This window comes from Rhinoderma darwinii, chromosome 5 (genome assembly GCF_050947455.1).
Source record: "Rhinoderma darwinii isolate aRhiDar2 chromosome 5, aRhiDar2.hap1, whole genome shotgun sequence".
Taxonomy (NCBI): Eukaryota; Metazoa; Chordata; class Amphibia; order Anura; family Rhinodermatidae; genus Rhinoderma; species Rhinoderma darwinii.
In genome coordinates, this window is record NC_134691.1 from 153,600,174 (window position 1) to 153,613,906 (window position 13,733).

Below are 13,733 nucleotides of genomic sequence, written 5' to 3' on the forward strand. Positions count from 1 at the left end.
TTGTACTCATCCAAACATTTCTGAGATTGTTTTCACGTGACACATTGTACTTTTATAATATTGGTAAGATTTGGTCTATACATTGTGTTTTATTTGTAAAAAAATGGAACATTTTTGTATTTTTCTAAATTTGAATATATCTGCCTGGAAGACAATTACACCACACAAAATAGTTACTAGTTAACATTTACCATATGTCTGCTTTTGTTTTTTAATTGTTTTCTAAATGCCATTTTATTATTCTAGGACGTTAGGCTTATAAATTCAGCAGCAATTTCTCATATTTTTAAGCAAATTTCCAAAATATATTTTTTTAGGGGCCCTTTCAGTTCTAACTTGTCTTTTGAGGGGCCTATATATTAGAAACCATCCATTAATCGCCCCATTTTAAAAACTGCACCCCTTAAAGCAAACCGTTCACCTGCCCATGTGCAGCATGTATTGGGCAGGGCTGCACAAACCCTGGGGCACTTTACATTTTTTTTTCTCTACCCTCCTCCGTTATGTTTGGCGCCCGATATTTAAATAACCCCCTGAACTGTCAATGAGGCGTGTAATGGCAAGGGGGCGTGTTACTATGGCTGTGACACTGTCCAATCCGCTAAGGACCGTGTTACAGCAAGAGCTGGAGAGAGGAGAGCGTGTGAGCGCGCATACTCTGACTCTTCAGCTGTCGGCAGACAAGGGCAAAACTGATCTCGAGCGAGAGATCACACAGTCTTGTACTTGTCTGTCGAACTGGCAAGGGGGCATGTCACTGCTGCGGACAGTGCAAGAGCTGGAGGGAGGAGAGTGTGCACGCTCTCACTCTTCGGCTCTTGCACTGTCCGTAAAAGAGACACGCCCTCTTGCCAGTTCGGCAGACATGTACAAGACTGTGATCTCTTGCAAGAGATCAGTCTTGCCCTTGTCTGCCGACCGCTGCAGAGTGAGAGTATGCGCGCGCGCACATGCTCTCCTCTCTCCAGCTCTTGCTGTAACACTGTCCGTAGCTGATTGGACAGTGTCACCACCATAGTAACACGTCATTTGGGAAACGCACCAGTTTTTGTGCGGTTTTTATTGGAATTAGGCCGTGAAAATTAATATCTACATTTATTTTTTTCTCATTATGTCGTTTTTGCTTAGTTTTTTTTTTTTTCATTTTCACAAGAAATAAAGGAGAAAAAGCACCACATTTGTAAAGCAATTTCTCCCGAGTATGGCAATATCCCATACAGGGTCATAAACTGCAGTTTGGAGACACGCAGAGCTCAGAAGAGAAGGAGCACAATTTAGCTTTTGTATCTCAACTTTTGCTAGAATGGTTTTGAGTACCATGTTGCATTTGCAGAGCCCCTAAAGTATCAGTACAGTGGAAACCCCACAAAAGTTACCTCAGGGCTTTCATTTGGGGGTTTAGTGAGTATTTTAAACTTGCAGGTATTTCACAGGTCTTATTTAAAATTAGTCAGTGAAATTGAAAAATAAAAATGTTCCCAATAATATGTCGTTTTAACTCCCAGTCTTTCATTTTCACAAGGGGTAATAGTAACAAATTGTGTAGTGTTTTGGTTGTTTTTTTTTACATTTCTCCCAAGTATGGCAATACCCCATATGTTGTTTGGGTACATGGCAGGGCTCCAAAGGGAAGGAGCGCCATTAGGCTTTTTGGAGCACCGATTTTGCTGGATTGGTGTTCGGGTTCCATATCGCATTTGCAAAGCCCCTGATATACCAGAGTACAGTGGAAACCCCGGAGAAGTGACCCTATTTTGGAAACTATACCCCTCATTTATTATTTGCCTGGACACATGACATGGCTCAGAAGTGAAAGAGCACCATGGGCATTTGAGGCTTCTTTTGGTGATTTTCACAGCATTGGCCCACAATTGCAGGGCTCTGAGGTCATAGTAAAACAAACTCCCAAAAATTGACCCCATTTTGGAAACTACACCCTCAAGGGGTATAGTCAACAATTTGACCCCACAGACTTTTTTTTTTTGTGTTTTTTTATTTTTTATTTTTTTTTTACCAGAAATTAATGTGCAGTGGATGATGCAAAAATTATAATTTTTCACTGATATGCCATCTTCGTTTGCAATATGTTGAGAGACTGAAGACATGCCTCAAACTATTAAGTGGGTTCTCCTGGGTATGGCAATGCCATATATGTGGACATAAACTGCTGTTTGGCCACTCTGTAGGCAATGTTCCCTCTAAGTCTTGGCAGCTCCTGAGCGGGGCAGTTAGGGAGCAGGGCGAGTCTCCATCAATGGTGGGCGATCTGATGACCAAAAGTAATACCCCCAGTAAACGCTAATATAGGGACTAAATAAGAGAATAAAAACGTATATTAAATTAGTTTTAATAACTTTTTTTTTTAAATACTATAACATTGCAAGTCCAGCAGTAAAATAGACCGTTATAAACACCAATTCTAGGCATCCATGAAAGAATCCCTCATTACACCGCTACAACTCCACGCTCTGCCTGACACGACTCGCCATCAGGAGGAGGAGGTGGTCATGCAGCGACGATCAGATGACTTTTGTCTGGGGTCGGTGACCGGACTGGACCAGTTCAGTAACCTGACCTCATGTCAGGTGACTGGATTGGTCCACTCCCGGCACCGACATCACTTGTCAGCGGACGGCCTGCATGCCGTTTCTGATACTCTGGGCTATCTCCTCCCTCTCTCACCTTCCGGGAGTTCTTATTAGGTGGCCGCTCCGTGAAGGTGAGGGAGGAGATTGAGAAACTTCCGTCCGCCGCAATGACAGTGCGCGGGCCTTAAAGTTCAGTAAGCAAGGGGGCTGTGGAAGGTGCGTGGCTGCGCACCTTATAGGGAACATTGTCTGTAGGCTTCAGGAGGTTGGGTTTCGTCATTTTGGCTTTTGGAGCGCAGATTTTGCTTGGAAGATGTTCTGTTTGGGGTTTTACTGGTATTTCAGTTAATAATGTTGGGGCATATGTAAACGGCGGAGTACACGAGTGTATAATAATGCGGTAAATAAAAAATAATCCGCAGATGTGTGGCCAGTGTCGTACTGCTAAATGGTGACCAATATTATCCCCCGTTTGGAACGCACTCTGCACCTTATGTGTCGCCATTTTCTTAGAGCCATAACTTTTTCATTTTTTCGTCGACTGAGCTGTGTCATGGGTTCTTTATTTCGGGACAATCTAAAGTTTTAATTGGTACCATTTTGGGGTGCATGCGACTTTTTCATCACTGCGTATTCCGTTCTTTGTTGGGAGGGAAGGTGACAAAAAAAACAGCGATTCTGACATTTTATTTATTTTACGTCCCACTAGGACAGTTGACGTAGAAAAGTTAATGAATTCCCCTGTAGTGCTCTTAGAGGTCCATTTGAAATCTCCTGTTTGCAGCAGGTCCCTGGCTAATAGATCACATAGGTCTTAAAGACAGGAATTGTCCTGAACTTTCAATAATGGTTTTTCGAATAGTTCTTTTTTTTATTACATTTTTTTGTGTTTCACTCAGCATTTTGTTTGCTGTAAAGTCTGTGGAGGAAACTGGTGTTCCATAGGGTGTTGCCTCTTCACTTGAAGGTTTTTATTGTGTGCCTTTGACATAATTCATGTTACTGGATTTTCAGGAAAAAGAACAAAGTTTGATAGAACTCACACCATTTGAGTCCAATGCCACGGCTCCTTGTCACACGTCTTCTATTTTTCCAGCGATTCTGGCATTGCTTGAAGTGATAATGTTGCTTTTCTTATAAAATCTGATTATATAAAACAAGTGTTAGTATCACTTAGACTTTGAGATTGATAACATCTGCCAGTAACTTGATGTAGGAAGTGAATATTTTATATTTTTCTTTGATCCATCAGCCATTAGTGTAATACTATTTTCATGTGTATATGGAAATACAACAGTCTAACTTTTTTATCAGATGACAATTTTTACTTTGTGTATGTGTTAACTTAAAGTGGGTGTCCAGTTCTCTAAAATGATTTTCCCACTGTAGTAAGTTATGGCATATCCCTAGACCACCATCAATCATTTGATTGAAGGCACTGCAGTGCTTCAATCTAAACCATTAACGGTGCTGCCTGCATGTAAACAATCATCGGGAGTGCCGCAGGAGCGTCTGTGCTGGATTGCCGGGGGAAAGGATAAGTAAGTACTGCTTCTTTTGTTCGTGTCATTTTTAGCCATTAGGCGAACCTATTTGGAACCCGGATAACCCCATTAAATCGTACCTAACTTTTTAGGTGACTTTTCAGAATAAGCGGTCTTGTACGTGAGCAATGACCCGTTCTGGCCATTATATGGCTTATTAGGAGTCTTTCCATCTGCTGCAGTCTCTATCTCTAATTCTCAGTTTTACCGTATGTGTTTGATGGAACCTAACTGCTAGCATGTCTCTCATACACAGCAGAGACAGAGTAGAGAACTTCCTGGTCCACCATCTCTCTCTAGCACAGATGCAGAAGCAGCATGGAGGACATAATACAGTAGTAATGAGCAGTGTAGTTTTGAATCCAGCACTGGAGTAATGTATAACACTTACCAGCAGCCTATGTCTACTCTCTCTGCTCCTGTTCCCGCCTCTTGCTCCCATTTCCCCTCTCCATAGAATTCTATGGACTGTCTTTGGAGACACTGGAGTGTGCTTTTGGAGACACGCCCTCACTTATTGCAGTCCATCAATTGTGCTCTGTAACGAGGGATGAATTTTACTTGACAACTGGGGGTGAACAGGAGATTACATGAAGGGAGACACACTGTTAAAATGTTGTTATATGCATGGAAAATCTGTGTTAAATTACTGCCACTAAGTAAATTACAAAATTGATGTAAATCCGGTATACTACTAGATTAGCATTCGTTGTTTGAAAAGTTAGTGTCCATTTAAGTCATTGGCTAACGTAATTCACAATGCTAATGTAGACTAGGCTTAAACCAGGGCTGGGCGATTTTTGGCAAAAACCAAAATCTAGCTTTTTCTTCAATTATACTGACTATTTCCGATTTTGAATCTTTTTGTTTTTTTTTGTTTTTGTTTTTTTAATAGGAGTAATTAAGGAATTACTGTGCATGCATTTCCCTTATCTACGGTAGTAAAAAAAAAAATACTAAAACCCAATTATTTTACATAAGGGAATTGCAGGCACAGCTGTTCCATAATATATACTGATTATCAGGATTGTCCCATAGGTACTATGTATGATCACGCTCACTTCTAAAAGAAACAATCCTGATAATCCGTATATATTATGGAATAGCTGTGCCTGCAATTCCCTTATGTAAAAAATTGTGTCTTGGTATTTTTCCAAATAAAGGAAATGTATGCAAGGTAATTAATTACTACGAAGCAGGCTAAAAAAACAAAAAAGTTTCTCTCTCTATATCCGACAGAAGAGAGACTGTCTGATATAAAATATTTTTCTCTCTCTATTTAAATTAGAGTCTCTCTCCTCTCTGTATAAAAAGACAGTAGTAAGACTGTATAATGTAAATAGAGGCGAGTGAAACACTGCATATGAGACCGTCTCTCTCCTCTGTTTACATTAGACAGCCTATATCTCAGTCTCCAGGTTGTGGGCTCTTCCCCCTTGTCCTTTTGTACTTACCTGGCTGCAGTGTCTCCTCCTCGGTACTCCTCTTTGGGTCTCTCCTTTCCCCTTGAGAGCCCACAGGATCCAGTAAGTGTCCTCTAGTTCCTTATCCTCTCGTCTTCCCCCTCCAGTACATGAGGGGCAGGGCCAGACAGCAACAGTTGTGTTGTGTTGAGAGGCGGCCCGGCAGGTGTGTAGAGGAGGGTGAAGACATTGGGGGTCAGGAGGCTGTAAGTGCGGAGAGCCTGCTGGTGCTGGACTTGCTGCCGCTCTAGCAGCTTCTTCCTCCTGCCATAATGAGAAGCCACTGCCGTGGGGTCAGGGCTAATATTGATTTCACAATATTGATCCAAATCGTGCTTCAATGAAAGGGCGAATTAATCAAACTAGTTAGATCAATCGCCCAACCTTCGCTTAAACCATTAAAGGGAACCTGTCAGCGGTTTCAAAAGCGATATAGGGGAGGACATTTTTTTTTCTTACCTTTTTTTGAAATAATGTTGAATTCCCCAAGCGTGCCGGTCGCAAGTGCTGCTAGAGCCATGACTTAGCAGAGGGTGGCACTTGCGACCACTGCATAGGGAGAATCAAATCTCGGGCCATACCTTTGCCACAGACATTGAGCTAATTTTTAGCCTAGTATCCGTAAGAGCAGACACCACCTCCTTTTCGGATTCGCCGCACTATTTTACTTTTGGTTTTATTTCTAGGTTCAGGGTGGATTGTCAGTCTGGTCGACAGCCTAATAGACCCCCCCCCCCCTAAGGCCCTGTTCACACGGAGTATTTTGACGAGTTTTTTTGGCACGGAAACCGCTCCGCAAAAACCGGCCAAAAATGCCTCCCATTAATTTCAATGGGGGGCGGTAAAACCGCCTCGCGGGAGAAAGAAGGGACATGCCCTATCTTCGCGCAATTACTCGTCTGACCTCCCATAGACATCAATGGGAGGCAGAGAAAGCGTATTTCGCAGAGTTTTTTGCCCGTAGCACTCAATGGGCGCGAGCGAAAAACGCCACGAAAATCGTGCCAAACGCCGTGCAGGAAGGTCAAAATCTTCTGCAAAAAACCTCCTCCGTGTAAAAACAACCTAAGGCTATGTTAACTCGGCAAAATACCCCGTGTGTTTTGACGCGGAAACCGCGTCGCAAAAAAACAGCCCGAAAATGCCTCCCATTGATTTCAATGGGAGGCGTCGGCGTCTTTTTCCCGCGAGCAGTAAAACTGCCTCGCGGGAAAAAGAAGCGACATGCCCTATCTTCGGGCGTTTCCGCCTCTGACCTCCCATTGACTTCAATGGGAGGCAGAGAAAGCGTATTTCGCACTGTTTTATGCCCGCGGCGCTCAATGGGCGCGGGCGAAAAACGGCGCGAAAAACTCAGTGAAAATCGGCGTGCAGGGAGAGGAATATCTGCCTCAAACTTCCAAACAGAATTTTGAGGCAGATATTCCTCCTGCAAAATACCCCGTGTGAACATAGCATAAGGGTGCCAGAGAAAAGCACAGTAGGATACTGCCTGGTTTCTTATCGCCGGTCACCTAATATTTGTTTCTGCTTTCGCAGTTGGCATACTGGTAACCCTTTGTATGCTAGTGGTTACCTAAGAGCAGAATCTGCACACACCTGAAGATGTCAGAGAGTGAGTGCAAAAATATGCAATTGCCCTCAACCCCCCTCTTGCTTATGTAGTCTCCCTGTCATAGTCCTATGGTCTAGCATCCTGCTGGTCTTATAGGGTCCCTAGCCCCTATTGATTTAGCAACAGTTTTTTTGTTTGCTTTTACATTCCCTATTATCCTTAGGGGCACCGATAGATAGATAGATAGATAGATATAATCTCTATCTATATGGGACCTCATTTCTTTAGTTTGCATGTATTTCAATGGGGCTGTTCACACAGCCGTTGTTTCAACGGACCGTGTGAAGGGTCCGTTGAATAATAGAACATGTCCTATTTTGTTCTGTTTTCACGTATCCCTAGATAGACTCAAGTCTATGGGGATTCATGAAAACGGGACCCGCGCGGGTGCAACTCAGCCTTACAAGCAGAAACCTTCAAATTTAGAAAAATGATAATTTTTATAAATTTCCACAAAATGTTGGTGTTTATCCCAAATAAGTTGACCAAATTTCACCACTAACTTAAAGTTATTACCACATGAAGTGACACACGTCAGATTTGAAAAATGAGGCTCTGTCTGGAATCTCAAAACTGACTCCAGTGGCTAGTCGGACTATTCTGTAAGGTAAAATAAATAATATATAAAAATTGGATGTCAGTAGTTGCGATATCCGGACACATGATCGTTCCAGATATATGTAGGGCACAATATTGTGTGTAGAAAATCTGTGAATAAAAAAAAAATAGAATCTTAAAAAAAAAAAAAAAAAAGGGACTAAACCAAAAAACACAATCAAATCTCATCTCTCCCTCGTCAGGCTATGAATTAATGCTAGGTATTTAAAGGAATCCTTGGTATTTAAAGTCTGGGGATCCTTGTCGTGGATTGCGAGCTTGCGTCCTTTTGGCCAAAATGATTACCAATACCCCAGGTATTTTTCATTACTACGTATATTCGCTTCTCTTGGACACAGCCGGGTCTTTGATGCTGGGAGAGCATGGTGTGGTGTTGTTTGGCATAGCAAGCAGGGTAGCCCGCTCTATGAATTATCAAGGCGTCACAAATAGGCTTCTACCTGGCTATACACGTTGTGCCTCATGACGTACACACTATCCCTCCATGTTTCACTCACTTGCACCCCATTATCCATTTATTTCTATTGAGGCACTTCACTCATTACTGCCCCCTATATTTCACTTATAGTATTACACTTGCACACACACTATTCATTTATTATTTCTTACTACACATCCCATGCACCACACACCACTCCCCTCAAGACTAGTGGGAGTGGCTATTATTATTTAAAGCACCTGCTCACCCTTTCATCAGCGTTTCTGACCTGGCTGTGTCCATTTGTAAGTATGGCCTTTTTCGGTGTTTTTGTATATGTTCCCTTGTTTTTATCGGTTCTATTTAAAGGAATTGTCTGCAGTGCACTCTAAACCGTATTTTTGGTAAACTTCATAATTGACTTTTATTTGCAGTTCAGTGCCGTTTTCCCGGAGTCATAAGCCAGGCATCCTTTTTATGATCGCTGTATCTGTTTCATTAGACACATTGCTACATCTTGTAGAAAACGATATATTTTTAAGAATGGCTCTGCAATGGACGGATAAATCGATTGTGGATTTTGAGTTCATCCTCCATCTCCATTTGTGGTTATTCCGGTGGAATGTTAGATCAAGTCTCCTGAGGCTTTGCACCATAACCTATGTCTTCAATCTGTGCTTCTTGTGTCTGTCTTTAAAGGCTATGGACATGTTTTGCACTGACTTTTTTTTTTTTTTTTCCCCCGTTCTTTTGCTTCCTAAATTCAAAGTTAAGAAGCTTTCTAGATAGTCTTCATTACAATTCCTACCATTTTTCTGCTGCAGTTTCTGTTCAGCTACTGTAGATAACTGGCTTTGCTACTGCTTCTAACTCAAATCAGTCAGTCCACTTCTGATGGCCTGACATAAATAGCAGTAGAGGGGGGCGGGGTGTTGTACATGGCAGATCAAAGAGTAGAGGGAGGAAAGCTTTCAGGTATTGCAGAACACACAGCCTGTCAGTATCCAGGTATAGATAGGAAGGAAAGAACAGGGGCAAGTACAGGAAGTACATAAAATATACAGTATGCAATAAATTCATAATACATAACATATAAAAGAGCATACATATGTAAAAAGCGAATCCATCTAAAACCGTGTTACATGATTAGTGTATTTAAACACTATCTCCCTATAAAGTGACAAAATTATGGTGTGTGTGTGTATATATGTGTGTATATATATATATATATATATATATATATATATATATATATATAATGTATGTATATTAATTTTTTTTAGGGTTGTCACGATACCAGAATTTGGACTTCGATACCGATGCTTTGTGTAGTATTGCGATTTCGATACCAAATCGATACTTTGCCACCCGTAATAAAAAATAAAAAAAAGTTCTTCTGTTTTCTGATGTGAGGCGCGTGGTGTGATGAATTTTGAGTGCACCTCACATTAATAATTAACCCCATTATGTTTCTCAGTCATATTGGGTTAATGTGTAAGGTACATGATAGGGTTAATTACTATTAATGTGAGGCACGATGGAAGTTAAATTCATCACACCTCGTGCCTCACAATAAGTGAAAGAAAGCAGTTATTTTTTTTTTATAGCGTACACATCATAAATTACGCAAAAAAATTGTTGTGCAGGTTATTACGGCCGCGCCAATTCCGAATGTGTATATTTTATGTATTGAGACCTATTTTAATGTTTATCATAAAAAAGGTGTATGTATTTTTTTTTTATTTTTTTTTTAAAATTTAACATCACTTTGTTTTTACTTTCTTTTTAAACTTTAATGTACTGGCATATATCGCCAGTACATTAGCCTGTGTACTATCCGTACAGTTGTTAGGACATACCTAATTATGCCCAAACAGGAAATATGGTAAGACAGCCCTGGGGTCCTTCAATGGACCCTGGGCTGTCTGCCCATATATGGTATGTCCCTCAATCGCATCACAGGGATGCGATCCAAGGGGCATCCCCTTTCTCATTTTCCCCTTGAATGCTGCGGTCCGCTTTGATCGAAGCATTCAGGGGAATTCTCTCATCTCCGCCGTTAGAGCGGGGCTGCGGCTGTGTAATACAGCCATTTCCCTGCTCCTGACAATAAGTGCGCACGCGGTCAGCATGAGGTGATGCGGCCGGCGCTGCACTAATGAGCGGCTGTTCAGGCACTGAAGACAGAACATGGTGGTGTTTCGCAGTGCGTCCGCCTTGTTCGGTCTTCATTGCCGGCAAACATTATTGCAGCGCCGGCCGCATCACATCATGCTGACTCCGCACGCTTGTCAGGACTCAGGAGCAGAGTAATGACAGTATTGCACAGCTTCAGCCCCGCTCTAACAACATTCATGTGGTACAATGCTAAGCTGTGCGGCCACACAGCTTCGTATCGAAATACATGAAATAACTGTATCGAACCGTTTGAGGTTCGATACAGTTTCGATGCATCGTGCATCCCTAGTGTGTGTGTGTGTGTGTGTGTGTGTGTGTGTGTGTGTGTGTATATATATATATATATTATATTGTGTGTGTGTGTGTGTGTGTGTATATGTATGTGTGTGTATATATATATATATATATATATATATATATATATATATATATATATATATATATTATACACTACCGTTCAAAAGTTTGGGATTGACGCCTCTCCACTCTTCCTCCAGACTCTGGGACCTTCATTTCCCAATGAAATGCTAAATTTACTTTCATATGAAAACATGACATTTGGCCACTGAGCAACAGACCAGTCCTTTTAACCCCTTAATGACCAGCCTATTTTAGACCTTAATGACCAGGCCATTTTTTAAGTTTTTCCATCGTCTCATTCCAAGAGCTATAACCTTTTTATTTTTGCGTCGACATAGCTGTATAAGGTCTTGTTTTTTGCGGGACAAGTTGTATTTTTTAATAGCACCATTTTGGGGGACATATTATTTATTGATTAACTTTTATTTTGGGGGGAAATAGAAAAAAACCTGAAATTTCGCCACTCTTTTTCGCGTCTTAAATCTACGCCGTTTACCGTGTGATATAAATAACACTAACTTTATTCAGCGGGTTGTTACGATTGCAACGATACCAAATTTGTATAGTTTTTGTATGTTTTACTACTTACACAGTAAAAACGTTTTTTTTTTCAAAATTATTTGTTTTTGTGTCTCCATATTTGAAGAGCCGTAACGTTTTTATTTTTTTGCCGATGCGGTTGTGTGAGGGCTTTTTTTTTGCGGGAAGACTTGTAGTTTTTATTGGTACCATTTTGGAGTAGATGCGACTTTTTGATCACTTTTTATCACATTTTTTTAAAGTCAGGATTCACAGAAAACAGCAATTTTTCCATAGTTTTTTATTAAATTTTTTACGGCGTTCACCGTGCGGGTTAAATAATGTAATAGATTTATAGTCGGGGTCGTTACGGACGCGGCGATACCAAATGTGTAACTTTTTAACTTTATTTAGTTTTTTTTTAATAGTAAAGCATTTTGTAAGGGGAAAAGCTGGGTTTTCCATTTTTTTTTTTTTCACTTTTTTTCACTTTTTTTTTCATTAACTTTATTAAACTTTTTTTTCACTTTTTTTTTTACTAGTCCCACTAGGAGACTATAATATGTGATTCTGCGATCGCATTTATAATACACTGCAATACTTTTGTATTGCAGTGTAGTACTGCCTGTCCGTTTAACACGGACAGGCATCTGCTAGGTCATGCCAGCAGGCAGTCGCTCCAGGCAGACCTGGGGGCCTTTATTAGACCCCCGGCTGCCATTGGAGACACAGACACTCGGCGATCGTATCGCCGAGTGTCGGTGGGGGAGAGAGGGAGCTCCCTCCCTCTCTCCAAAACCACTCAGATGCGGTGCTCGCTATTGAGCACCGCATCTGAGGGGTTAAACGGGTGAGATCGATACTAATATCGATCTCACCCGGCAGAGCAGGGACGCTCCCAGCCCTCAGCTGCCTCTGGCAGCTGAGAGCAGGGAGATCTGACAGTTCCCTGCTCTGTAAACTTATTCCGATGCCGCGACGTAAAAAGTCTATGGCATCGGAATAAGGCCCGTTAGTGACCGACGTAGAAACACGATGGGCCGGTCACTAACGGGTTAAAGGCTTAGGAAACCCTTGCAGGTGTTTTGTGTTGATCAGCTGATTAGAGTGTGACGCCATGAGTCTACAATCTTCAACTTTTACCCAATATTCAAGTTTTCTGACAGACTAAATTTGGGGTTTTCATCAACATTAAAAGAAAAAATGCTGTAATGAATCTATATAATGAGTTTCATTTTTTGAACTGAATTACTGAAATTAACTTGAATGCTTCAAGTCTTAAACCTTTACCTGACCAACAATCTTGGGTCATATACTAATCTGTGCACGTGAAACATTTATAAAATGATATTCCATGCAAAAGCTAAAAATCCAGTTTTGGCCAAAATACAGGTGCCCACCGCACCCTGAAAAGGTTTCCCTTTTGTGGCCCAAACCTGTGAATATCCAGATCAATGGGGACCATAAAAGCAAGATTTTTGGGTGTGGAGAGTCTACACTTCAGGGAGAAACTGTATGTACAACCTTTTCCCGGTGTCACTTAAATCACAAACTTTCCTCTAATTTGGTATATATGGTTTTTTTATGATTTGTTATTAATTGAAGTAAAATTTAGATAATATATTATCGGGAAATAAACTGTTTATGGCAAAACCTGTATATTCGTGTACAGATTCTGGTATAAGGACAGCACAAGGGAAATGCTTGTTGGTGCGTTCTAGAACATGTAAATAAAGGAAGTATGCGAGTCCTCGCTCCATCTGTTAACAATCTGTGACTTGACAAGCCGTTCCTTCCATATTCTCAATGAGCTCCAAATTCCCATTGCTTGTCAGCAGAATAAAGTGATGAAGCCTTAATATCCTTTCCTGCTTTGGTTTCTCTAAAGCAACGGGGTGCAGTGCACTGAACCAGGGCCTCGTAGTTCTCATCCATAGACACTTCCTGAACATACTGCTAAAGTGTTTTACTACAGTGAGTCTGCAGTCTACCGCACACTGATGTGGACACAATTTCCCTGCAAGGACAGCTGATTAATACATTCATATCTGTTTCTTACAGTGGAAACTGCCAATCACACCATCAATAGGCTCCGGCAGCGAGAGATGGAGAAGGAGAAGGTAAACATGGCTCACAGCACGTTTTGTCACATAACTCAGATTCACTAAACCTACAATACCAGGAAACGAAGCTGAAATATCCTGTGTAAAAAGTGAAATGGTTATTATTCATGCACACCTGAATAGCAAATCTGCAAAGATGTGAACGCTAGAACTGACCGTTTTAGTCATTACCCAATAGACACTAGTATATCAAAGAAGCTTTTCACATGTATTTTTTTGTAACCTGATAGAAGAGGATGCAAGGACTTACTGGTGATATTTTAGCTATAGGGAAAATGCACTTTAACCCCTTAACGCTCCAGGACAT

General features: G+C 41.1%; 1 protein-coding gene and 1 long non-coding RNA gene across 2 annotated transcripts in view; one reads left to right on the forward strand and one right to left on the reverse strand.

Moving 5' to 3' along the window:
• Positions 1-13,733, forward strand: part of BLOC1S5 (biogenesis of lysosomal organelles complex 1 subunit 5) — an 86,636-nt gene that overhangs the window by 26,064 nt on the left and 46,839 nt on the right. The window contains exon 4 of the mRNA XM_075826655.1: positions 13,365-13,423. Coding sequence (XP_075682770.1) covers positions 13,365-13,423 — 59 coding nt within the window. The remainder of the gene's footprint in view (positions 1-13,364; positions 13,424-13,733) is intronic.
• Positions 3,408-13,733, reverse strand: part of LOC142651669 (uncharacterized) — a 54,919-nt gene continuing 44,593 nt past the window's right edge. Inside the window, exons 2-3 of the long non-coding RNA XR_012847679.1 lie at positions 4,524-4,670; positions 3,408-3,731 (exon numbers count right to left, since the gene is read on the reverse strand). This is a non-coding gene — a long non-coding RNA (uncharacterized LOC142651669). The remainder of the gene's footprint in view (positions 3,732-4,523; positions 4,671-13,733) is intronic.